Source organism: Acinonyx jubatus, chromosome D2, assembly GCF_027475565.1.
Source record: "Acinonyx jubatus isolate Ajub_Pintada_27869175 chromosome D2, VMU_Ajub_asm_v1.0, whole genome shotgun sequence".
Lineage (NCBI taxonomy): Eukaryota > Metazoa > Chordata > Mammalia > Carnivora > Felidae > Acinonyx > Acinonyx jubatus.
The window spans coordinates 71,603,428-71,629,265 of NC_069393.1; the positions used below are offsets into that span (position 1 = coordinate 71,603,428).

Sequence of the window (25,838 nt, forward strand, 5' to 3'; positions counted from 1 at the left end):
CCTGTTTGGGGCCAGCCTGTCACTACTCTGTGGAATGGGGGAGTGAGGTCAAGAAACCTGGCCATCTCCTCCCGGTATCTGGCCTCTGGGGGGATTCTCACACAGGAAGATAAAGAAGTGACCACAAAGGAGCACTTTAATGCTAGAGAAGTCAAACTATCCCACAAAAGGCCCACCCATTGTTAAAAGCAACCATGCAAACCCTCACCCTCAGTTTCTTCAGTGTCTCCAGACCCACGGAAATTTGTCTTATCAGGTAATGGAATTGTTTTTAGTGGCAAGAATGAGCTCATTACGGATGCAGCTTGTGCTAATAATGATAATTTGCAGCGCGGTAAAATCACCTCCCTACCTCCCCCGGCAGATGACGCTCCAGAAATTATAGGCTAGAGAGAAACAGCAAGGACAAAGATTAAGGAAAAGAATTGCAGTGTGGAACTGCTTCTACAAAAGGAGTTACAGATTTGCACATTGAACTTGGTGATCTGAATCACCAAGTTGGAGAAGAATTAGATACTATGAAACAATTCTTGATTGCCTTTATTCGATCCCGTTACCTCTGTCACTGGGTTGTTGTTTTTTGCTTTTGTTTCACACTTGCAGCCAATTTTTAAAGGTGGTACCAAATGGATTAGTCAGTGACTTAAATACTGATGTGCTATATGATACCGCAGATAAGATCAAGATGAGGGCTCCTTGCAAGGAATCATTTCAATCCTGGAACCCCTTATTTCAAGGGCAAAGAGCTAAATAACCTTGAGTCCAGAGCAATCATCTGCAAATTCTGTGGGTTTGGAAGAGGTGACCAGAAAGACACCTCTTTGGCGTCGCTCTCTTCTGAGTGCCGCAGAGGCGTGGCAGGCTGGACCACCTGCCCCAGGTAGGTGAGGATCTATCTCCTGCTTTCCTTTCTGGATAGTGGGGTCCCAGGGTTTTAAGAAAGTTGGAAAAAATCTTATCTATAGTCTCTTCCAGCCCTTTGAACAAGATGCCAGCTACCTTCTACTGAGATATGGCTTTTTGCCTCTAAACATACGATCTCAAGAAGATGAAAACAGCCGAGATCTTTAAAAATAACATCTTTTCCTGATTATGAAAACAATACCTGTTGGCTGTGAAAAATTGGAAAGCACGCACACAAGACAATAAAAATAACTAGTGGTATATCATCATTCAAATAACCATTTGGTAGCACCATGGGTTAGCATTCTCTCCCCTCCCACAACTGTTTTTAAAATAAAAAACAAGATCATAGTGTGTGTGTGTGTGTGTGTGTGTGTGTGCGCGCGTGTGGGCTCGCTGTTATTACACATTTTATGTCGTTTTTCATGTCCTGTATTATAAATATTTGTCCATAGCAGTACTCTTCTCTCACATTATTTTTTAATAAAGGGATATATTGTAATCCCAAGTCTTACGGGGTTTGGGTTGTTGTTTTGTTTTGTATGATAATCACCCTGTACACACATCCTCAGTTGTTTCCCTGGACAAGGAAACATTTCGGTGCCAGGGCCCCTCTGGCTGTCTGGTGAAAGCTGTGAGCGTCTTCTCACAACGCTTTTAGATGCAGAAAGTCAAATACATGAGATTATGTGAAATATGATCAAAATATTAAATAGGACAAATTTGTGAGCTCACCGTGTGTTTCTTCATATATAGATTGAATAACAATATACTAGAGGGTAGAGAAAGTAGCTTGAACAACTACATAATTATAAAGTGGTGATCCGCACTGACATTATTTTAAGCTGTTTGCAACAAGCGTCAGATGACAGGAACAGATCTGTGGTTTCCATTAGGACAAGGTGATGGTGATAGGTACGGCTATTAGGGTTTGTTGCATAAGAGAAGGGAATACTGAGTCCCACTAGGAGGCTCATAAAAACAAATAGGTAACTTTTTTCTCATCAAAGCTCTTTCCACTCATCAGAGGTAAAGATCTGACACCTGATTTCTGCCCAGGGAACCCTGGTGAAAATTCCCACCCTGGGCAAAACCCCCAACGGTACAGTACTGTGTCCTTTGGCTCTGCCCATTTCTGAGCCTTTTGATGCCTGCAGTGGTCTCACTGCACCAGGAGCTGCATTTGAGGCCTTCTGAGTGCCAGCGGATGCCGAGCGAGGTCAGAGAGAGTGCCTGTTAGCGGCAGAAGGAGGCAAGCCCGTGCTGTGGGTTGAACTGTGTCCCCGCAAAACGATATATCGAGGTCCTAACCCCCAGCACGCAAGACTATGACTTATTTGGAAATAGGCTCTTTGTAGGTGTCCTTCAAGAAGACTGCCACGCGAAGACAGAGAGACACAGAGGGATGCTGCGGGACGATAAAGACAGACATTATAGTTACGTACCAAGGAAGCCCAAAGATTGCCAGCAAACCACCACCAGGAGCTGGAAAGAGGCAAGGAAGGGTTCGCCCTTAAGGTTGCAGAGGTAGTGTGGTCTTATTCACTCCTTGAACTTGGATCTCTAGCTTCCAGAACTGCGAGGCAATAAACTTCCGTCATCTTTTGGTGCCTCTCTGAGGCAGTGTCACAGAAGCCTGATGAAATGAATACACCTCGTGCCTGTCACCGGCTCACCTGGGGACTGGGATTCTGAGACAGCAGGGTTGGCTGGGCATGGCATCTGTGCCACTGGTGGGAACTGCCATGTCAGGACCCAAGATGGCTGACGGGGACTGATGGTGAGAGGCTGGGCTAGGGCTTCAGGAAGAGTCTGATCCAGGTGCACACGGTCACCTCAAGGTAAGGATGAGATGGGCCTCTCCCTAGCTCGTCTGAATGTCAACGTAACCTGCAACCCCCCTCGCCATAGAAACCTTCAGCATGCTGAGAAGCATCCTCTTTATTCCCACACAATAAAAGGCCTTTATCATTAATGACATGCTATTGCCAAACAGGATGCAGGTGGCAGTCGAAAGGATTCTTAGGTTTTGAAAGTTCCGTAGTGCCTGTTGGGTGTGGGTCAGGGCCTGGTTCTCATGTAAGAATGGTGAGCTTTTGAGTCCCCCCTTGAAGTTCACCTCTCCTTGAGAGGCCGTCTGCATCAGCCTTCTGCATACTTTGCTGAGGACAGAGGCTCTAGATAAATCTTCCCGTTGCAGGACATAGTTGATCTCTGGGCACAGCCACACGTCACTGGAGGCCTGGGGTCCTCTGTCAGGGGTCTTCCGTGGGCAGGACAGCTACCACCTGGAAGAGAAACCGTCCCCACCAGTTGCAGGCAGATGGCCCAGCTAAGCAGGGAGGCTCCGCAAACATTTCATCCCCCTTTTAAAAGGAGTAGGAAGGCAAGAAGGACTCCCCCCCTTACCTGGGATAGAAAACTCCGGATATTTTGGCCGTAGCCCTTGGTGCTGCAAAACCTTTGGAGAAGGAGAAGGAGGCTGTGTGGACCCAACTCCGTATATTCTGAAGAACAGAAGTCATAGACTTACTCGTTGGTTTTTTTTTTTTTAATAATAGAAAAAATACCATCTCTGCACGTCCTGCGTGAGCACAGCGTGTTTCTTTCTAGTCCTTACGATTCATCCTAAAATGAAGGGATTATCGTATCTCCATTTTGCAGAAGGGAAAACTGAGGCCAAAGAGCTGCCCTATGCGGTGCCACACCATGTCCCTCCCCCGGTGCCCTTGGGCCGTAGGTTGCTGCCAGGACACACACGTGGCCCTGTTGGTTTTTCCTCCCGGCCTCTGCCTTGCAAACCAGCCAGGACCGCAAGCAGGGCTTCTGGCAAATGGCGGGTGGGGTGGGGAGTGGAGGGGAGCGGCCCACCTTGAAGGCCCCCGTTACAAACGAGGCCCCTTCTGTAAAACAAACCAAAGGCCCCCTAGAGCTGGGATGGGGCATCCGGGAACGCCCCAGCCCGACAACTGCTCTCGCCCCGGCTCCTGTCACCTGCAGCCACGCCCCAAGCCAGACTTACTCCTCATATGGCTTCAGGGGTGCCTTCCTGGCCTGCTCCACGAGGTCCAGGAAGTCTCTGTAGCAGTTTCTGGCCATCACAGTGTACCTCGTGGCACAGCCTAATTCCGTGACCCTGGCTCTCGGGAGGTAGCCAGCCCAGCCGGGAACTGGAGGCTCCTGGAGAGGTTTCTTTACGTGTTTGCATTCTGTAAAGACACCATGCTTTCTGAGGGCTTTGAGAAGCCACACAGTGAGCTGGCACCCCACCAGCTACGCTGGCGAACCCCGAGAGGCCCCCAGACGTGCTAAGGGCAGCTATCGCGGGTTGGTCGACACCGAGTAGCAGGCACCTTGGTAGGGGCTTTGCAAATTCCCTCCCATTTCATTCTCTCACGAACTGTAAGAACTTGACACCGTAATTACCTACACCTTACAGAGGAAGAACCGAGACCTTAAAGAAGTTAAGAGCGTCTTGGCCAAGGTCACGCGGCAAGGGAGAGGTAGGGCCAGGCTTCAAGCCTGCGTCTGATTCTCTAGTTCTCCCCCTTCAACGGATCCTGCTCCTCTCTCAGATTAATCAAGAAGCTTCCCACGTTGCGCTCTGACCGTGCACATAAAGGAATCAGGAGAAGCAACCAGGTCAGAAGGAAGCATATCAGGCTGAGCACCAGGAAACTGCCTTCAGGTCACGAGTGACTCTGGCGCTGACCCTGAGCGACTTCACATCTGTGAGATGAAAGGTAACTGCCCGCCTGCCTCTTCTAGCTGCTGTCAGAATAGAATTAGGCCACCGAGTCCCAGAACCTCAGAGCGGGAGCGCACCCTAGGGAGCCTCTTGTCCATCCTTCCCCGCACTGGATGAAGGAGCTGTAGTCCAGAGAGGGGAAGCAATGTGCCCTACGTCACTCAGCAGACAGTCACAGAACTGGGCTAAATCCTAAACTCTGAAGGCAGATGTTACGGCTTGGAAAACTTTAAAGCACAACACGCATGTGAGTCTGCTACCCCAAGCAATTAGAGTAATAATAATAAAGGCAGTTCTGGAGTTCGTTACTTTTCCTACAGGCCTTTAGACCTTAAAAATGGTCTACGGCAACTCATGGCTGTGATTAGCGTTACACGCAATCACGTCATCAGTTGTTTCTGTCATCGCTTTTGCGGTTGTTGTTCAGGGCCAACCCCTTCCCACCCAGCTAGCACCTGGAAGAGCCGGGTTCGAGCCGAGGTCTGACCTCAGACAAGGGTCACCACCACCTCTGCAGACTCACTTTCCCTGTCTCTAAAGTGGGAATCATAGTCTCGCCGTCACAGCACTGACGTCGCGGTTCATGAAACAACGGTGCCCAGCACAAAGCAGCTAACACGTGTACGTACGTACTGAGAGGGCAGGTGAGGTCCCAACACCCCTGGTGACTTGCCCGGGGTCTCAGTTCCCAGCACCCTCTTGCCCGACCGGGACCGTGTCCCTCTGCCCCCCCAAGAAACGTTTCTTTCTCATCTTATGAGACCAAGCCTTTCCATCCCGCACCACCACCTGGGGATTTGGCACGGGTGCTGGATTCTGTGTCCCCTGGGGCCTGCCGGGCCCTGCACTTGTGTCCAGGGGGGAAGGGGGCAGGTTTCCGGGAGCCGGTACCCAAACTCAGGGGGTGATACTGCCGATAATACTGATGCAGCTCCCGCAGGACCGTCTCCTCCGAGCAAATGGGCTTCAGCTTCCGGGCAGTGGCCACTGAGCAGTGAAACTCCTCCAGCTGGTGTTTATATCGTCGTGTGCTTTCCTGGAAGGTTTTCAGGCAGTGGGACATGTTGTCCTTGCTGGTGGATTCTTGGCAGCTAAGGTAGGGCACGAAGCCTGCAAGAGCCGATGCATCAGGGCCTTCAGCGAGGCAATTAGAACCTGCAGAAACTCCCCGGAACCCCAGCCCGCCACTTGGCATTTCTTCCTGGGCCAACGACACTGCGTTTTCCCAAAGGCCATTAACACAAGTGGGGCTGTTTGCGCTGCGCCGGGCCCTCCCCAGGCCACAAAAAAAAAATGACCTCGGAGCTGGGGAGGGACGGCCCGTTTCAACAAAGACGATGACAGTCATATTCTTTGATAGCAAAGCCCCTGATGTCAGTCTGAACAGCAAATGGGGAAAGCATTTAATCGGCCAAAATGATAGTCTGAGGAGTAATTGAAATTATTTCATCTTTTTAGAGAGAAAGCTTATTTTCCTTGACACATCCCAAATGCAATTTGGGATCTTTTTTGTCGGACTGTCGAGGGAAATTGCGGGCTTATTAAAAGCTGAGACCTATTACACAAAAAGGTAAATTCATTATCTGTGAGGCCCACCCCCTGGAACAATTTTTTGCCATTTCCCACAAAATAACATGTAATCATTACTATTAGTATGGGTAAAACACAAGTGTTTATTTAAACTAGATGCTGAATCCTAGGGACTATAATATTGTCACAATAAAACTCTTTTTTTGTTTTTTTTCTAAAGAACGGATGAGGGAAAACTGGTTAAGAATTTGGTTTTAAGTGGCTAGATAGATAAATACATAAATACCCCTCACTCGTTCCCGGGGCCCGGACATTTTGCCTTTGTCCCTAAAGAAAACCTGACCACGGAGTTAAAAGCAGAAACCCTGCCTCCTACGCCCTGCGAAAAGCTGCTTCTGGAAGAATCTAATTTCTAAACTGATCTTGAAGTTCTCCACCCACCAGCCAGTGTCCCCAACCCTGGGGCAGTCAAAAGATACCCCAGTGTGGTGGGGAAGAGACCATAGAAACCAAGGGGCCCTGCCACCAGGGCTTCCCCTGCTCTGCAGAGATTTTATGTACTTGTATATGTGCACACACACGGGGGACCACAAGCTACGCTCGCTGAGTCTTACTAAGGGCTGGGACGTCTTAAATAGCCTGTGCGCTGGCTCCTTCCAACCTCACAACAATCTGATGAGAAATCTATCATTATCCTGTGTAGAGGTTTGACTTGTGTCTCCCAAATAGCTGTGCCCAAGTCCTAACCCCTGGGACCTGCGAATGGGACCTTACCTGACAGGTCTTTGCAGCCGTAATGAAAGACTGGGAAATGAGATTATCCTTGGCTGAGGATGCGCCCTAAATCCATCTGTCTCTGCCTTAGTCCACTGTCTATGTCTGGCCAGCTGACTCGCCAGGACAGACACTTTAGCTTCTTAGGATACTCGTCGAAAGCACTCCATTATAAGAGAAGGGAGAGGGGGTTGAGAAAGAGACTCCGAGATGCAGGGCAGCGTGAAGATGGGGGCCGAGATTGAAGCTGTGATGCTACAAGCCAAGGAACAGCAGGGGCCACCAGAAACTGGAAGCAAAGAAGGGCCCTCCTCTAGAGCCTTCGGAAAGAACATGATCCAACCAAACCTGGATTTCAGACTGCTAGCCTCCAGAGCTGTGAGAGCGTATCTGTTGTTTCACACACAGCCCTAAGAGGGGCGCCTGGGTGGCTCAGTCGGTTAAGCATCCGACTTTGGTTTGGGTCATGATCTCGTGTTCCACAAGTTCAAGCCCCACGTTGGGCTCTGTACTGACAGCTCAGAGCCTGGAGCTTGCCTCAGATTCTGTCTCTGCCCCTCTCCCACTCATACTCTGTCACTCTCAAAAATAAATAAGGTATTTTTAAAAATTTTTTAAAAAATAAACAGAGCCCTAAGAAACGAATATACCCATTTAATAGACACTTATACTTACCACAGAAAGTACTCTTACAATCACACACACGGTGGCCACGCAGGGACTGAAACTTCAGTTTGTTAGAACTCAAAGCCTGTTCCCTTAACCAGCCAGTGGGATAAGGGGTGAGGCTGGGCACCTTGGAATATTCCCCGTGCATCTCCTCTCCTAAGAACACCTATCTGTGAGAGCGGAGTGCCCATGAGGACCACTGCATCTGCCACAGGGACGTGACTTAGTAAGTCCCCCGTAGCCCAGAAGCCTGAGGAGAAGCACCATTGGGTAGAATGACCAATTATCCGTTTGACAAGGACTTAGGGGTTTCCTGGGACACAGGACTTTCAGTGCTGAAACCAGGGCCATTCCAGACAAACCGGGGCACTTGACCACTCTCCCTCTGGGGGACACAGGAAGGGATGGCCCATAAGAACAACCCTCGTGCAACACTTGAGAAAGCTTGACTTGGGGAAAAAGGACAGGGCCTCAGCTTATTCATTGTGTCTGCCCCCTTAGCAGTGTGTCTATCCTGGTCCAAATGCACTCAAGGGACATTCGGTGCTTCCCGCATACGAGGCCATGTCCTGGGAGATCTGGCCTCCATTGTATCTCTCCATTCATCAGAACCCCGTTATCAGCCATCTTGGGCAAAGGAGTGCTTTCTGCAAGGGTCCTAAAGAAGCCAACGTGTCTGTACTGGCCCAACTGGCCAGAAAGACACGGACAGCGGACCAAGGCAGGGATGGTGAGCAGGACCACGGTTCTGCCGGGCACATCGGCAGGGCACGTCACCACTTACCACTGTAGCCTGGTGTGACTGGCAGGTGTCTCATGAAGGTCTTGGAGGAAGACTCCATGATCTCACTCTCTGTTAACGAAGGGCAGAGGGAATGAAATGATCTAATCGAATGTCCCGGCCTCAAGAACTCACACGTGTGCTAGAGTCCTTGGGAGGAGAATGACCCCGCCGGGGGGTTGGGAAAGGGAGGCAGCACCACCATCTTAACACAGAACCAGCAGATAAAACCAGTGGCCTACTACCAAGGGGCGTTCACCTTTTACATGTCCCCCAGTGTCTCCCCCAGTGTCTCCCCTCCTGGGACCTCCTCCATCCACCCAACCTCCTATCCATCCATCCATCCAGCAATCTTGAACTGTACGCTCACTGTGGCCAACAACTGTCACGAGGTTAGAAATACAAAGATGAGCAGGACCCAGAAGCCCCCACGTGCAACTCCGGAACCTCAGAAAAGGGAAGAGAGGAAGCACCCCCAGCCCCAGGGCCTTTGTGGTTCCAGGTGGAAAAGGTGGCAGTGGTGACTTCGGCTGTCCCCCAATGCCACCTCAGGACACCTGGCAGTGTCTGGAGACATTTTTGGTTGTCACAACTGGGGTATGCGGTCGGTGCTACTGGCATCTAGTGAGTTAGAGGCCAAGGATGCTGCTAAACAATGAAGAATTCGAATAAGGTCTGGCTGGAAGGGCTCAGAAGTCCCCAAAGATGGGCACAGAGTCCAAGAATGGGTGAGCAGAGGTAGGGCGGGGGACACCGCAGCATGTTGATGGGATGCTGCCCCCCCAGCCAGACCCCCGCCCTCTTCCAGGATGGCCTGGGTCCCCTCAAAAGGGACAGCTCCTGCATCTGGGCACCCGTTGATGTTGCCCAGTGCTACAATGCCAAGCAGGTCACTTCTCAAAAGTGAGGCCTTCACCGTCAGGACACGTGGTCTCGGGGGGAGGGCCACAGTCAGGGTTTAGTCAGCAGTGATGGGAATTTCGAACACGCTCAGACATTTGCAGAACACTGGCTGTGACACAGCGCACCCAGGACGGTATTCTTGCCAAATCCTCACAGCTGCCCTAAGGGTGAGTTCCCATGGGAGTGCCCCATTTACAGATGAGAAAAATAAGGCGCAGAGAAGCCAAGTAACTTGTCTGAGGGTTGTCCCGCCCGAGGAGGGACATCTAAACCCTGAGGGCCTCTATAGCATAACTGTTACCCCAAAGTGTGGCCCTGGCCTGTGGGCCGCACCTGGCGCAGGTGGGTGGTGGCCTGGGTGGCTTCCTCTGAGCGGTGAAATCCGAGAGAAGGAGCGTGGGGAGGAGGTGTGCTGGGGGGGGGGGGGGGGCCGGGAAGGGGTCGGAAAGCGAGGTCGCAGCCCCCCACTTCCTCTTTCCGGCCCACTCCACGTCCTCACCTGGGCGGGCCCACTGGCCAACAGCCCTCCTGGCCTTAGCCTTCCCTCTGGCCTTTGTGCGCTCACCCACCCCGCGCCCCCCCCCCCCCCCCGAAGGTGGGGGAGGAGGGGCCGGTCTCCTGGATGCCCCTCCCCCTTGCTCAACCCTCCTGCCCACGACCTCACCTGGGGCCCACAGGCCAGGGGGCGCGGATGAACACGAGCGGATGCGGGGAATGCCTCCCCTGCTCCAGGCTCAGCGTCGGCCCCCGGCATGAAATCCAGGGCTTGGCGCAGTAAATATTTCGTCTCGGAAGCTGTTCCCCTTTCTCGTTCTCGGTACGTGATCTCCCCCCAGCTGAGCCCCTCTGGGCTTTGTAAGTGGGGAGAGCGCTACGTGTGGGGACCTAGGTCAAAGCTGCCTTTACTGCTGTAGACAGTGGCACCGTCTGGGTTGGGGCCCGGTGGTCTCAATGGGGACTTCCTCCAGGAGTCAGGGCTGTGTGAGGGACTGGCGGGGGGACGGGAAGCAGCCCGGGAGGGGAGGAGAAGCCTACGTGGCTGGAGATTTCCCTTGACACCCTTGCCCCCCTGGGACAGGTAGGGCTGCAGAAAGGGGCAATGCACCAAAATGAAGGGGCAGTGGTGACAGGGAAGTGGGGGCCACACTCCTTTCTAATCGTCCTTATTTTATGGGAACTAAAGGGGACCTGAGCCTTCATCTCATTGGATGGAAACCAAGATGCCCACTGTGTGACCCACATAGAGGGAATGAGGACCTTTCCAGACTGCCTGAGAAAACCGAAACGTGGCCACCGAAAACACCACTTTCCGGTAAGTTGGTTTGTTGTACAGCATCCCCCAGCCTTCCCTGCCTCTGCTTCCTGGGAGGTGAACTTTAGATGAGGTACCACTTAAGAAGAATCCATGTAGACCTCCCTCAGCATCCTAGGAGTCCACCGCAGACTCTCCAGAAGCTTCTAGAGCCAACTCTAGAGGGCGACCCTGGAATTAACTTGAGGCTCTAGACACAGCAGCCAGCTTGGCATGCCTGCTAGGATAGCAGAGGGCAAGGCACCAGTTCTAGACATTTCTGCTTCTTTTTCAACACCCTTCATTTGGGTGTGGTGGAGATGTCAGAGGCCCCCCTGGCTCATCTGCCTTCTGTCTGGCTAGACCACTTTCTCTAGGGGCCCACGAACATGGATGGAGCCAGTCTAGTTGGAATGAAAGTTAATTCAAAAAAAAAAAAAAAGCTAAAAAGCTTGCAACATTGAGGACAAGATCTGAAAACTAGTCTCCACTGGAGATGGGGTGGAGGGGGAAGTCAGTGATGATGCATCTATAATTCCATTCACAAATTCATAGTGGAAAAAAAAAAAAACCAACTTGGGCCACACGAGATCCAGAGTTTGGCTTTATTAGACATCCGTGAAGACAGAGTTTGCAGGTACAATCTCATCAAGTTTGAACAGCTGCAAGGTTCTGTGGAGTGTGAATTTATCCTGTGGTGAATGAATGAGACCCCGGTGGCTGATATTTTAGAATGAAATTCCATAGTCCAAGCAGATGAGAGATGTGACCTAACGGACAACGACGTTTATACTAGTCATCCACTTAAGTCATTTCCCAGCATAAATATGCAGCTTGACCACAGCGACGTCATCTCTACAACTGTGAAATTCGATCTTCAACTAATTATGCATTTTGACTCCCGTTTATATTGAGGCATGCGATTCTTTGCCACCCTGGCAATTAACCAGTCCTAGACTCTAGAAGCTAAACTTGATCTAAATAACATCCTAGGGGTAGGGCAGGCTCTGTAATCTGGACTCAGTCTCAGTCATCACTCTGCAAAAGTGCCTGTATGTCTCCTGTCTTGCCTATCTTCTATGTCTGTCACTGGTCTGTCATTCAGCATTTATTAATGCCTGCTGTGTACAGAAAGGGCAGTTATAAAGGAAATCTCTGACAGTTTTGCTTCCAAAACATGATCAGATACCAGGGACAGGGACATCTGAGTGATGGTCATGACAACAGGCCTTTTAGAAACTCTCTGAGATTAGAAAACGTGTCCAAGCATATTCATCCAGTGTTCTTATTCTAGAATATGTCATTCCATGGGCGGGAGGGAGAGGGGAGATGGATTTGGGGATTCCCTTTAATCGGGTCGACTCCTGGGGCCAGAAGAAAGTCCAGTAAAGTTATCACCCCCCTCTCCATCACCTATTTGCCAAGAGTGCAAATTTCAACCAACTCACTAAAGAGAAATCATAGAGAAGGAGACATGCCTGATGCAAAGGTGGGAAGGCCTTACAGTGGCCAAAAAGGAAGACCCAACTAAATTACTTTCACACTTAATCCAGCAGAAAGGCTGGATTTGTGCACCACTCGATTCCTTGCGTGTAACCCTGTCATCCTGACGGTGCTGCACACGGACCCCACTTTGCCCTCAGAGTGACCGCCCTGCCCCACGAGAAGCTGATAAGCCCTGTGGGGACGCAAAGAGGTTTCGTTGGTTTTTCTGCACAGTCCTGTTGCTTATAGAACCAGAATGTCCAGCTCTCAAAGACCGGACAGGAGCATCGATACATTATTATGCTCTTTTAAACATAAACCGTGAGACTTTGGGAAGGATGTAAGTGAGGCAAGGTCTGACGAAGCTGTTGATCCAGCCGTTGTCCCTTTTTCCAGAGTATTCTGACCCTTGGCACCTGTGACTATTGCTTGGCCTTGCATACACGGTCCATAGCTTAGCATCGGTACAGATCGATAAGCGCAATTAAAAAATAAAGCCATGGAAATGAAAAGGCAGCAATGTCATCAGTAAAATTCAAAGAGCATTTTCCTTTCTTTTTTTTTTTGACAAGAAAAGCACATTGTAGAAATAAAGATTCTGTACAATATTCTAATATTGTATGTACATAAAATTATATTACTTATAACTAAATCAAAAAGTCTTATTTGTAGAGTATGGCTGGCAACATCAAAGAAAGACCCAGAACATTTAGCTTTTGAAGCAGAGCAGGCAGAAGAGAAGCCTAGCAAACACACCTTGATGCCTGGACACGAGATCCCGCTACTAAGTTATGTGACCAGCGTTTTCCAGTTCGGTGCTTTGTTCGAGTTTCACATTCGAGCAGGGAATTCTGCAGCAGGCCACGTGAACAAGAAGACGTGTTCAAATGACATTGGAAAAGCGGCGTCAAATCTGCATATTGGCGACGGAATGGGTGGGTGAATCCAGCTTGCATTCAAAGTTAGTTCCTTAGCTCATCTTCCCTTCATTCGTTATGCATGCCTCCGGTGATTTAAGATCAGAATGAGTCCCAGCAGACAAGCCAGTGGGTCCCTCGGGCCATTCGCAGGGTGCCTTCCTTCCAACATTCTTCCCTCGCAGGCCCTTCTTGTGAGCGCCAAGAGCACCACACCCAAGCCAGGTGGAGCCCCCGCCTCGCTCACAAAGGGCAAAGTGTGAGACCCCAATTCTTCACTTGTCTGTCTGTCAGGGAGCCCCAGACTGGAAGACTGCAGGTGCTGGTGGTCAGGATTTCAGCTTGCACCAAAACCTGAAGTCAGGAGTTCCTGGACTCCCCTGGAACCACAGTCCCCGTGGTATCCACTGAAAACGCAGGCGCTGGTCCCCCTCCTCAAGACCCAGCCTCCATTTGTAAAAGGAATAGGCTCCAGGAACCCACTTTTAAGAAGCGGCCAGGCACGAGGGCGATCCACAGGTCAATCTGCTTTGAAAAAGACCTGACTGAATTCATCAAGGACAGATCTAGGAATTCCTTGTAGATACACTTAAAAAAAAACTGAAGATTCCAGGGTAACATTTCATAATGTAGATTCTCTACCCATGTATCACGAATGTATTCCTCCTGAAATGTGGGACTACGTGGCTGAAACGCTCTGGGAGATGACGGCGAGGAGGGAGTTAGTTTAAAACATGTACGCTTGTCGAGGTGTGGAGCCGTTCCAGATCCTGGGCTTGCTGATGTGAACAACGCAGACTGCAGGCTCCTTTCCTGACACCTGAAGTCTACTAAGGTTAACTCGAATCACTTATGAATCCAGGAGTCAGGATCTGGCATCCGGGGAACGATGTCGCAGCATATGATTCGGGAGAAGTCAGCAGTGCCTTAATGTCCATTTCCCTCAAAGCAAGTCTTCACCTGCTGAAAAGTTAAGGTGTCTGTCCTCCCACTCACTCAAATCCTAGCCGATTAGCTGGCTATCCTTACTCCTCACTGAACCTATTCAGAATTCAAATTACGAGAACCTAAAATAGTGCCCCGCGTGGGCAGTCTTCTCCTACCAGCTAAAAATGCTCCAAGCTCCTGCTGAATCACCACATTCAATCACATGGTGATGACAAGAAATTAACTGCAGATGGGTGGCATTTTATATTGACTGCCATCCCCCAAGAAACGTACAAAGAAACGTCTCAAATAGATGAAGAATCTCCTCCTGACGCAGAGATCTCACGTCCAACCTAGAAAGACAGCGACAAGGCATCCTGAGTCCTGCTTACCGGAGATGCGTTCAAAGCAAGCTGAGTCGCAGCTGCAGAAGTGGACCGATTCCCTTGGCGGGTGCGGGTTTCACCACTTTGTACCTATAAAAACGAGCTGCTCTCCCAGGATCCTCGGATTTCTTATTCCCAAACCTCAGTCTCGATTTCCGACAGTTGTTCTGACTCCAGTGTGCCCTCGAAAACCCCTGATTATTTCCAGCCCTGGTGGTTCCCATCTTCCCTGCTGAAATCCAGGTGGGCGATGCTGAGGGTCAAGGACAGGGAAAGAACAGTCAGGGTTGAGGTCAGCAGACGCAGGTGAGCCGGGTCCAAGGGCGGGGCAGGCGGCGGGAGGGCCCATTAGTAATTTAAGAAGTCAATCCCAACCTTGACACTCTTCGAGGTGGCTATATCGATGGCTGTGGCCTTGATCTCTGTGTCCCCGAACTGCATGAGGGTCTGGATCTCCCTCCGGGGGGGCACGGCTGTGCCGCTGGTCCCTGTGAGATCCAGGCGGAGGGTACCGCACTTCTTTACCCCCGGGTCGGTGATGAAGCTCACGTCGTCATGCTCGGAGCTATAGATGTTGATGACGATGACCAGCTGGGAAGGCTTGGCCGGGGTGTAGCTACGCTTGACGAGCTCCCCCAGGGCCACCGACTGGTCGGCCGAGATGAACTTGTCGAAGACATCGGTGCACCAGCGAGTGCCGTCCTTCACCAGCAGCTTCTCGGGGGGGTGCTTGCCTTCCACGTAGCGGTTCAGCACGCCCACCCCGTAGGTGAGGGGCGACCGGCGCACCTTGATGACGGCGGGGTCCAGGCCGAAGAGGACAGCGCCCTTGAGGATGGTGAGGCCTACGTCCTGGGGGATGATGATGCGACACTTGTCCCCGAAGGCAGCCTGCACCGCCTGCTGCAGCAGGGGTGCCTCCGCAAAGCCTCCCACCAGGAAGAGGAACTTGACCGTGGACACTTCGGGCTTCTGAAACAGGTCCCCTGAAAGCAAAGAGGAAGGGACAGCACTCTATCACCAAAAGCCAGCTGCTGAGGGGTACTGGTGGCCTAAGAATGCGGCAAATAGACAAAACCATGTGGCCCCACTGGGCCCACTCAGACCTGTCTGAGCTGGCTGAACAGAATTTTTTTTGAGCTGGCCTTTATTTTATTTTTTTATTATTTTTTAAATTTTATTTTAAGAATTTTTTAATGTTTATTTTTGAGAGAGAGAGAGAGAGAGAGAGAGAGAGAGAGCGCGTGAGTGGGGGCGGGGCAGAGAGGGGACAGAGGATCTGAGGCAGGCTCTGAGCTGATAGCAGAGAGCCCAACGCGGGGCTCGAACCCACGAAACGTGAGATCATGACCCGAGCCAAAGTTGGATGTTTAACCAACTGGGCCACCCAGGTGTCCCTGTAGAGATGGTCTTCAGAAGGGGGTTTGCACACCTATATGCTCAGGGATAAAAACCAAAGCTATTGCTAAGTGGAAACATTTTAACAGCTAGGTGGTGATCATTTCAAGGAATGATTTGCTAGGCATAAATAAATACTCCTGACATTCTCCAAACCTGTGGTCCTGCTAACTAAGTCAAGGCAGGCTGTTATAAAAAGTATTATTTGGTTTTCAAAGAGGTTCTGATCAAGTCGGTGTGGGGTGGGAAGTGAATGGGGAGCCTGGATACTGAAAAAGGTCCCCGGGGAGTCTACTGTGTGTCCCTGAGGGAGGGCCCCTGAGGGCTAGATTCTGTTTGCTCCCTCCCAGGAGACCTTTCTTTGGTCCACGTAAGTGTGCCCCCTCCCCAGCAAAGATTTTGGTTCCCCATGCATCCTGATAAAGCAAAGACTGTGCATTCCCTAGGCCCTGTCACTCCAGGATAATACTGCTGCAGAGTTCCCGGCTCCCTGACTTTCGAAGCCAAACTCAAGGCCCAGGTGAAGACAGGCTCTGGGCTGCTGTGCGGTACCTGAGGGGAGGGATCTGGAGAGCCTATGCCCAGCAACCTCCCGCATACATGCCCAGGCCCCGGCCTGTGGCTCCCAGCCCCTGACCCCCTGCCAGTCTGACTTCACATGCTCTAGCTGGTCATGCCAGAAAAGTCAGTCCCCATTCAGCTCTGCCCCACTGAGTGGCCGAGTCCTGGCTCATACTTACGGAGATGCTCAATGATGCTGTCAATGGTTGGCTTGAAAAGGGCATTCATGGCATCCGGACTCATCCTCAGCATCCCCTGCGAGGACCACTTCACAAAATCCACGCTGTGGGGGTGTGGCACAGAGAGAAATGAGAAGTGAGAGTATGGAGGAGACCCAGGCTACTGTGCGCAGAGATGGCCCCTGACAGAACAGAACAGCTGTCACATTTAAGGGAACCGAAGGGTTTGAAAGTCCTTGGAAATACCTTCGACTGCCACAACCCAGACCCTTAGATGCTCAAAAGCTAAGACATAGCCTCTTGGTTTTCTCTTTGCTTTGTGTTGTGGCCAGCCTTCCCTTGGGATAGTGGAAGCCGAAATCTAGTGCAAAAGACAGGGAAAGAAGGGAAGGGGTCTGTCTCGTTTGAATGACCACATTTTATAGTCAAGCGATAGTCGGATTCAGGTCCATTGAAGGCTCATATGATGTGTCCATGGTGCTGCTGCATCTGGCCACAGACCTGTGTGCTCAAGTGCATTTCCTTGAGCCCTGCAGGCACCTGTCCCCTGACAGTGAGAAGCCCCGTCCTACCAGGATGCCCCTTTCTCTGTCAAAGGTGCAGCACATCCAGAGCAGAAAGAACACCAGACAAGGAGCCAGGACTGCTGGGCTCCGGGACAGCCTCCACCACTCAGAGGCTGCGGGACTTTGGGACAAGCTGGCCTGCATTTTGTCTGAGCCCCAGTCTCGTGTCTGGAAATCAAGGATAACACAACTTGTCTTACCTTTCTCACAGCGGTTGTCAAGATCAAGTTCAATACCACATCTGTGAAAACACTTTGGAAATTTTCTGGCACTAAAGGAATGCCAGGGACTGCATGTGCCCCACCCATCCTCAAGTTCAAAGAAGCCAAGCAAATGGCATCTCTGTCCCTGAAGCGAAGCACATACCAGCCGCTTCCTAGCCTCACATTCTAGGTGCTGCCAGGTCTCCCTGACCAGGCATCTTTCTGCGGCCTCGGCCACAGGACAATGTGGTGTGGCATGGAATGACTCCGTGGCTGGCTGTGGCCAGTCTCCCCAGGAGAGCTAACAGGCCGCAGAACTGTGGAGAAGGACTTGGGGTTAGACTCGGAACAGGTGCCTGTGGGGAGGGGGCCAGTGGACAGAGAGAACATGAGCCTAGTCAGAGTCTGGCTAGGGACCTGCTCCAAGGTCAAGAAGACCTACAATCCTATCCACTTCATTTCCCACTAAATGGAACCTGGGCTTCTTAGAGAAATGGCCGATTGCAGATCTGGGATGGGGAATATACAAGATGAGCCAGAAGTCAGATCAAAATGTCACATCAACAGGACTCAGGAGCCAACTTAAAGAGGCTCCTACTGGCCAAGATGGGACATTTTGACCATCACTAAGGATATAACTGCCATGGTTTAAAATACGTCAAACATGCCTAAATCCACGAAGCCTTAATAATACCCCCTTCTGCCCCCACAAAAGAAAAAAATGCATTTGTCACTTAGGAGAATGCTAGGAAATCAACAATATTTAACAAAAAATTCATAAACGAAAAGAAAGAACCAAAAACTTGTCCTGTCTTTCCTATGTGAAATGTATTTCAGTGCAATCAAACCAATGAGAAGAGTTTCTCTCTCCAGAAATAGGCTAGCTGACAAATGAAGACAGAGTGAGAGAATAAGGGGCTATCCCTTAACATAACGGACCTAGGCAACTCCCCTCCGTGGCTGCTGACATCACAAAAGAAGCAACAAGCAAATAGCATGTGTTCCCTGACTTGATGTGAGAGGAGGACACACTACCACCCATGAGGCAGGTTTGCCAAAAACTCAAACTTGAACCTGACCAGATCTCTAGCTCCGTCTGCCAATTTGTCAAAAATACCAGGGGACCAAACACGTTACGTGAGTGTACGATAAACAAAAAACCCGGACTGCGGGAAACTCCATGGGACAATCAGCTTTGTCATCTAATAATAAACTGTAAAGAAAACGCAGGAGAGGGAACCCGTATAGTAAGCGGGACTTAGGGGCCTATCAGATAACCGCTATGGAGAGCCATCTTTTGGATATCAGTGCAAACTGAAAAACATATATAAGGCAGTTGGAAAAATTGTAATGTTAGCTGGGAATTTGAGATATTGAAGAACTTGTGTCAAGCGTGATCGTGATAACAGCATTATGGTAATGATTTTAAATTTATCTTAGCGATACCTACTGACATATTCATGGATGAGATGATGATCAGATTTGCTTTAAAATACTTGGGAGAGCGTGCACGAGGATTTAGACTGGCCAGGAGGTGACAGCTGTTGAAGTTGTGTCATGAGGTTCATTTTGCACAGTGAATGTTTGAAATCTTCTGCTATAAAAAGATTTTTAGAAGCCTGTGATTTTTGTCTATCAATTTGTCATTCAGCTTTCACACAGCTTCCAAATGTCCATTTTGCAATAAGCTGAGCTACGAACGCTTGCCTGTAGCCAAGAGACTCTGAGCCCCATGGGATTTTGCTCAACAGATATTTACTGAGCACCTCTACGTTGTACCAGGTTCTGTTGTAGATGCTAGGGATACAGCAGAGGCCAAAAACACAAAATTTCCTGCTTTCACAAAGCTTATGGTTATTGGCACATAATAAAAGCTAACACAGAAACAGGAGTTTTCAGGTCCCAGGCATTGTGCTAAGTGTCTAACTTTTGAACTCACTTTATCCTCACAACAACCCTTTGAGGTAAGTGGAATGATCGCTTGCATTTTCCAGACAAAAAACTGAGGAACAGAGAAGGTGAGTCACTTGGCCAAGGTCACACAGCTTGTGTGTAGTATTGGAACTCAGAATCCACACCCCCTTCCTCCCTCCCCTCGGTAGGATCCACCCCCTAGAATGGCCTAAGCCAAAGGTGAATCCCACTCACTTGCTCTTCCTCAAGGCGTGCTCCACGCTGTGGCCACGGAACTTCTTGTAGTAGTCGATGAAGGAGAAGGGCAGGGTGATGTTCAGTGGGTTAGTTCGGTCTGGGGCAGCCGCCCTCTTACGAGACTCAAATGCAATCATTAAGTCAACCCAGGCCGCGGGACGCTTGATTTTGAATTGTTCGATAAAATCCTCTCCAAATATTTTACACAGAAGTTTTTCAAATTCATAATCTACTCCTAAGGATCCGTAGGGTCCACCTGAGTCAAGCACAAAATGAGAGCCCGCCATGTGAAAACTGAATTCAGACTCTGAGAGACATCCTACCCTGCGTTCTTCTCTGAAACACAAAGTCGCATGAACTTGGGCCCAGTGAGCAAACAGACAGCAGCTACGGTTTTTACTTAAGCTTTAAAACCCTCCAGTTCTTCTCATTCTAGGTGCAGAGACTTTCCCCTACAGAATCACTCATCAACAAACTTCTTAAAATCAATTACATTTTAAATAAAATTGATACACATAAGTAACTAGGAGCATCGCGGTATTCCTACCCAAGAAATCCAGGGACAGGGTCTGGAAAATCAGCAGGCCCACTGAGGAGACTCTGTGATCTATTACTTATTCATCATCCCACCCCCATCAAGGGAGAGAGCCTGTTGCTTGCTTTGGCAACTTTGATCCAAGACCGGGTGTCCCGAGACCTCCCTAGAAAGCTTAACCGTGGCACTAAAACACAGGTGACAAATCAGATGACAATCATATCCTTCCAGAACTTCCAGAAAGAAACTCCCTTGGCCAGGATCTAAAACAGGCTCATTGTATGCCAAAACCCAAGTTACGGTGGTTTGTGTCTTAAAACTTTTTTTTTTTTTAATGTGTATTTACTTTTGAGACAGAGACAGAGCATGAGTGGGGGACGGGCAGAGAGAGAGGGAGACACAGAATCGGAAGCAGGCTCCAGGCTCTGAGCGGTCAGCACAAAGCCTGACGCGGGGCTCAAACCCAGAGACCGTGAGATCATGACCTGGGCCGAAGTCGGCCGCTCAACCGACTGAGCCCCCCAGGCGCCCCTACGGTGGTTTGTGTTTTGAAGAGCATTTAACTGCATCTTGCTCTCCGGCCCCACACAAGCATCTGGGTATCGTACCCCTCGGGGCCTAGAATCCCACGTGCAGACAGCAGTGAGAGAAGGAAATAGCAAGAGAAATCGGACAGGAGAGAAACAGCTCAGGAAGGAGAAAATCGGTCATGCGGGGGCTCACCTGTTGCTTTATACAGTTCTTTAAGGTGTCCCTCCGGTAGCCGTATCTGATGGACAGTCAGGTCGACGGTGCCACCGCCACTGTCCACAACCACGTACTTGTCACCTGGTTAAAAACATCCACCCTTTACATCGGCCGCTGGTCGGCCCCATCCTGAAACAAGCTGGGGGGTGATGACTCGGTACACCCAGCTAAACTCCCGGCAACACTTCTCATTAATACAGCGGTGTCGCTGATTAGCCGCTCGGCAAGTTATTCCCGACGGAAGAGACCGGGGTAGTGTCTGCCCAGGAGTGCTCATCGCCGGTGAGCATGGCGATAAAGAACCCAGACGAGTGAATCTTTAAAGCTGCTGCAGACCTGGCAGGCACGAATGGACAATGTCCTGCCATCGCATGACCTGCTGTTTAACCCAAGACTTACTCTGGAACTGGGGAGCTCCAGTTCCTGCTTTTCTTCGGAAGAGTCTGTATGGTTTTGTAACATGCAAACTTATAGGCCCCAAAAAGTTCTCCTTGGCGCAGTGGTCTTTAAAACCAACCGATTTTGAACATTTTCCAGAAATGCAAAAGGAGCAAACAGGAATGCATTTTTGCCAGCAGCACAAAACGCATCCAGCAAGGGGCAAAGGACGTTCAAGGACGCTACCTTCCTCCAGCTCGGACCAGATCTCTCCTATGACATTCTCCACCAAAAAGGTCCGACTCTGCCGATTACGCCGTATGTGCTCCTTAGCTAGTGGCCGACAGAAAGAAAAGGACGGGTGAGAAAGCATGAAAAGGCTGGCAGTCGTCTGCAGTCAGCGGAGGCAACAGCGTGAGGTTTAGGGAGGGAACGTGTAGCGATACTTGACCAAAATGATTACATAAACACAACACTGGGCACCTCAGAGCCAGACCATTTTCACCAGCGCCTGTCTATTCACTGCATGGCAGCTGGGCCTGTACCCTGCTGGAAGGCTCACCCTGGAGAAGCCCTTCCCCCCCAGTGACACTTTTTGGGGTAAAGGGTTAATAAATCAACCAAATTCCTGGCTTTGCTGTCCCAGGGAGGGACTTGTCTGCCAAGAAGCTTGCAGTGCACTTGGTTAAATAATTTCACCTCAAGGAACTCTGTCTGCTGCAAGGAATGTCGGGTATGTTTTCCTAATCTGGATGCTGGATAAACTGCATGGAAGCCATTTCCCCGACCTGGGTGAAGCCAATGTACTCTTCCACCACCAGGTGGCGCTTCAGCCACAGGTGGCCCATCCAAACCTAGCAAAGCCCTGGCCACCTTTTTCCTAACACTGGGGAACAACATGGCTGTGGCCCCGGGGCGCTGAGGGGCTGTGACGCCTTGGGTGGGGTCACTGCATCCCTCATAGGCCCCCCGACAGCTCTGTGAGGCAGACAAGGCACAAATCATCATCCTTCTGTTCAGAGGAAGAAACCAGGTCAGACAAGGTTAAGGGACTTGCAGTTCCCACGACTCTGTCTTGCAGCTCAAAATCAACCCTTGGGCCATGGACCCTCATGCCTTTGAGATTTAACGATTTACACTGAAATCTGGAAAAGCAGAATACGAATATTAGGAGATGGGAAAGGTGCCGCGAGAGGGTAGCTGGGAACCAGCAGGGCACAGCCGAGGTGGGAAGTGGGGCAAATCATTTAACCCCTCTGGGCCTCACCTTCCCCATCCATAAAATGGGGATAATAACACTTGGCCTCAGTTCCTCACCAGCAGAGCAGGGACTGGTTCTCCGATTTTTCCTCAGCACCCAATGTGACACCCAGCACACAGTAGGTGATAAGGAAGGCAAAGCACCAAGTATGAGACCTGCTACCCAAGAAATGGCCACTACAGTGAACAACTTAGAGCAACCCCCAACTTCACAGATAAAGTCTCTGTCCACTGCTCTGCTGCCCCATCCCACAACCTCGCCCCCCACCAATTTTTCCCGTCCCTAAACTGGTGCTGCTGACTTGGAAGTGCCTTATAAATCCGTCTGTTGTTAGTTATCCAGTTAAGGACCCTTGACCCTCTAGCCTCTTGTAGCAAGGAGCACTGTGTTTGCAAAACAATGTCTTCCCTGGGGATTAGAATGGCAAGTGCCTGTCAGCTCTGAATTCCTTGGGCCTTGGAGTACAGTGGTGAGGCCCTCGGATCTAAGAGTCCCTGCAGACCTGGGAGGGATCCCCAAACTCCTGTTCCCAGCACTGGCTCCCCATGAACTTCTATCGCGGACCTTGTTGGGGGCATTTGGTTTGCTAAAACAATCTAGACGGCTAACAAATGGTAGTCCTAAAAAATGACCAAGCAAGGAGCACCTGGGTGGCTCAGTCGGTTAAGTGTCCGATTTCGGCTCAGGTCATGATCTCACGGTTTGTGAGTTCAAGCCCTGCGTCACGCTCTGTGCTGACAGCTCAGAGCCTGGAGACTGTTTCAGATTCTGTGCCTCCCTCTCTCTCTGCCCCTCCCCTGCTCACATTCTGTTTCTCTCTCTCTCTCAAAAATAAACAGTAAAAAAAAAAAAAAAAAGACCAAGCAAGACTAATAAAACATATTCTGAGCTCTCAAAAAAATTATCACACTTTGGGGCAAATTAAGCCCAACATTAAGAAAAATGTATCTTTTACTGATCTCATGAAATCCTTTTGGTGCAAAATAATGCTAACAGCAACGCTGCGGTGCTGGGGGCACAGTGGCATTCCCATTCCTGTCAGTAGTGTCCATGGGGCGCCCATCACGAAGGAGCATCTGAGGGCAGAGAACAGCCCAGAAGGGCTCAGGGCCTTAATGCCATCCAGGGTACTCCTGATTAAGTGCTCTGCCAGGCCTCCCCAGGCAGCACCCCTTCCTTCTGGGAGACAGACCAACTGTAAAGCAAGGCTGAGACAGAACCCCTGTGTCACTGCCCCTCTGAGGGGTGGTGGCCAACAATTTGAGGATTTCAAAAACCAAAAAGACCCTCTGAGCACAAGACAAGAGCAAATCCCACAAGGCACAGGACACAGACACAGTGTGGGGTGGACAGGCCATGTTAAAGGAAAGGGAACCAAAACCTGAGCCCTCGGGGAAGGCAAGCATTCAAAACCAGTTTCCCCTTCCATGCGAATGTTACACTTCAGAAGCATTAGGAGCCGCACTACAATTAGCTAATTCTGACATGAATTTTTGTTTATGAACCGGCAGGAAGTAGCATGTAAGGTATGAAGCCCAGTCAGTCATGCGTCTCTTTTCCAATTACAATGATGAAGACAAAAATTTAATTTAATAGGCTGTGCTGAGTATGTAACATGTTAACACATTTGACTTAGTTAGCAGTAAGGCCAGCCGCGGCATGCCTCGGTGGAGGCTGAGCATTGCCCAGAAAAAGCAAATCAAGCCCTCGGAGTCAAAGGAGAGCCTGCTTGCTTCTGTTCCGGGTGAATCAGGTCTTGAGGTGTTAGCACTTAGCCCCGGCAGCCTGAGAACCAAGGGAATGCCTGGCCATTGTCTCGTGGCTGAGGTTCACAGACTCCTCCATCTTGGGTTGAAAATGCAGAGTGGTGGCCTCTGGGGCAGAGTGGCCCCCATGAAGAGGAAGAGGAGAGTTCTGGAGGAGAGGACCCAGGGCCTGGGCAGGGATGCACACCTGCAAAGGCTGAGCCAGGGCCCCAGTGCCTTGGGCAGTACAGAGACAGGCTTTGGGTGTGGGGAGCAAGGAAAACTTGGAACCAGGCTGTAGGGGGACAATGGGCCACAGTTCTAGCTAACGTTCTCCCTCTCCTCCTCCCTTCCAGGGCCTTCCAGGATGGGGTGGGCATGGGTGATGGGTGGGTTTCTGCCCTCGAGGCCCCGACCTGGAAACGGCACTCACAGCGCTCTGATTAGTGCCTAAACTCGCTCACGTCGGTGGCTCTGACCCTGACCTAGGATGTCTGAAAACTCTGTGGCCCTGGACAGACTCACAGAGCCCTGGATACCAGGGAAGACGGTTCTTAGGACCAAGAATGTGACCAACTGGCACACAAGTAACTACTAAAGAGAAAAAGTTCCTTAATACCCATCCTGGATCTCCCTAGGCGGTACTCCTTCCCACAGCTACGTGAGCACCAGTGGGGTCAGGAAGCCTCCGCCCCTTTCATCCGTATTTTAAACTCTCGCCAGGTTCACGGTTAAGACACATAATGAGCTCATCACACACGAAGCAGCCCCAGGGAGTGAGTCAGCAATAAATCAACAGCCTTAATGGGGGAATTAATAACAGGCCAAGTGGGATTAGATTAAGAATCAGTTAATAAACAAGAAAAATTAAAAGCCTAGTAAAATGTAAAACCAGGAGCTGCTCTGGGGCCATCTCTCCGGTTCTTGGAGAGAAGCACCCTTCCCACACCTGAGGCACACGTGTGGGAGGTGATGAACCGGGGTGACCACTGCGGAGTTTACAAGGGGCCCTGGAGGGGTCCCGGAGGGGGCGCTGAGAACAGACGTGCTCACAGCCGACCCCTCTGGGAACATCTCGGTTCTTCGTTACCGCGCTAAATGCCTTAAATAATCAGGGCCCAAAACATGCAGGGTTGGGATGGGAGAGAGCGGGGAGGGGAGAGAGAGAGCAGGAGGTACCCTGTGCAAACCCAGCTCCCACTGTGTCACTGGAGCTGTACCCGTTGACCGCGGCCTTGCTGCTCAGCTCGATCATCTGGTGCAGCCGCAGCTTCCGGCAGTAGATGGAGGCCGCCTCGGGCTCCAAGGCAATGATGAGCTGCTCCGAGTTGTCCGGGGAGGCCAGGCCTGCCTGGAAGACAGAGGCAGAGGCTGGGACCCAGGCTCCCCAGGCAGTACCGCTCTGAGGACACTCACCTTGCACCTACACCCCCAAGGAAGGGACAGCCATGCTCTGCTTGCTTAATTCCCTCCATAGATCTCTGCAGCGCTATCGATCAGGGGTGACTGGGTGCTGGGCCCCAAGCCAGGCACCCAAACACTGCGGAGCGGACAAAGAAAACGTATGAGTGCTTCTGGGAAAGGCAGGGCTCTCCGGGTCATGGGGCCTCTTACATTTGGGACTTGCTTGGCCCAGAACTGAGATGCATGAAGGGGGAAAGGCCCCAAAGCTCTGTAAACCACCAGAAGATGGAAAGCAGGTAGTCTGTTTCTGGTTACAATGGGCCAGGTGGTCTAAGAGCAAACCCCGATATTTGGTGACCTAGGAAACAATGGACCATGGTTGGGCCTCAGCCATGC

The 25,838-nt window shown here is 50.7% G+C and overlaps 2 protein-coding genes and 1 long non-coding RNA gene across 7 annotated transcripts in view; 1 reads left to right on the forward strand and 2 right to left on the reverse strand.

Annotated features, from left to right (window-relative positions):
* Positions 1 to 2,829: 2,829 nt before the first annotated feature.
* Positions 2,830 to 9,812, reverse strand: CD2H10orf82 (chromosome D2 C10orf82 homolog). 3 transcript variants are annotated; one of them, XM_027063202.2, is made up of 6 exons: positions 9,642 to 9,812; positions 8,409 to 8,477; positions 5,543 to 5,761; positions 3,926 to 4,112; positions 3,313 to 3,410; positions 2,830 to 3,191 (listed from the first exon to the last, which is right to left on the reverse strand). In XM_027063202.2, the coding sequence occupies exons 2-6, from the start codon at positions 8,464 to 8,466 to the stop codon at positions 3,046 to 3,048; spliced, it is 708 nt and encodes a 235-aa protein (XP_026919003.1). In that variant the 5' UTR covers positions 8,467 to 8,477; positions 9,642 to 9,812; the 3' UTR covers positions 2,830 to 3,045. The 3 variants fall into 3 exon arrangements, with proteins under 3 accessions (XP_026919003.1, XP_053063338.1, XP_053063339.1); XM_053207363.1 differs by having other exon boundaries at positions 5,441 to 5,761; XM_053207364.1 differs by having other exon boundaries at positions 5,441 to 5,761; positions 9,610 to 9,812.
* Positions 9,813 to 9,909: 97 nt separating this feature from the next.
* Positions 9,910 to 14,431, forward strand: LOC106974139 (uncharacterized). The gene is made up of 3 exons (XR_008292221.1): positions 9,910 to 10,125; positions 10,492 to 10,620; positions 13,296 to 14,431. It is a non-coding gene; the product is annotated as an uncharacterized LOC106974139 (long non-coding RNA).
* Positions 11,191 to 25,838, reverse strand: part of HSPA12A (heat shock protein family A (Hsp70) member 12A) — a 165,566-nt gene continuing 150,918 nt past the window's right edge. For 2 of the 3 annotated variants that reach the window (XM_053207359.1, XM_027063205.2), the window contains 6 exons: positions 25,218 to 25,389; positions 21,279 to 21,365; positions 20,631 to 20,735; positions 19,370 to 19,628; positions 16,453 to 16,556; positions 11,191 to 15,300 (listed from right to left, as the gene is read on the reverse strand). In XM_053207359.1, coding sequence (XP_053063334.1) covers positions 14,663 to 15,300; positions 16,453 to 16,556; positions 19,370 to 19,628; positions 20,631 to 20,735; positions 21,279 to 21,365; positions 25,218 to 25,389 — 1,365 coding nt within the window. In that variant the 3' untranslated portion in view covers positions 11,191 to 14,662. The remainder of the gene's footprint in view (positions 15,301 to 16,452; positions 16,557 to 19,369; positions 19,629 to 20,630; positions 20,736 to 21,278; positions 21,366 to 25,217; positions 25,390 to 25,838) is intronic. The other variant, XM_053207360.1, reaches the window with a different exon arrangement.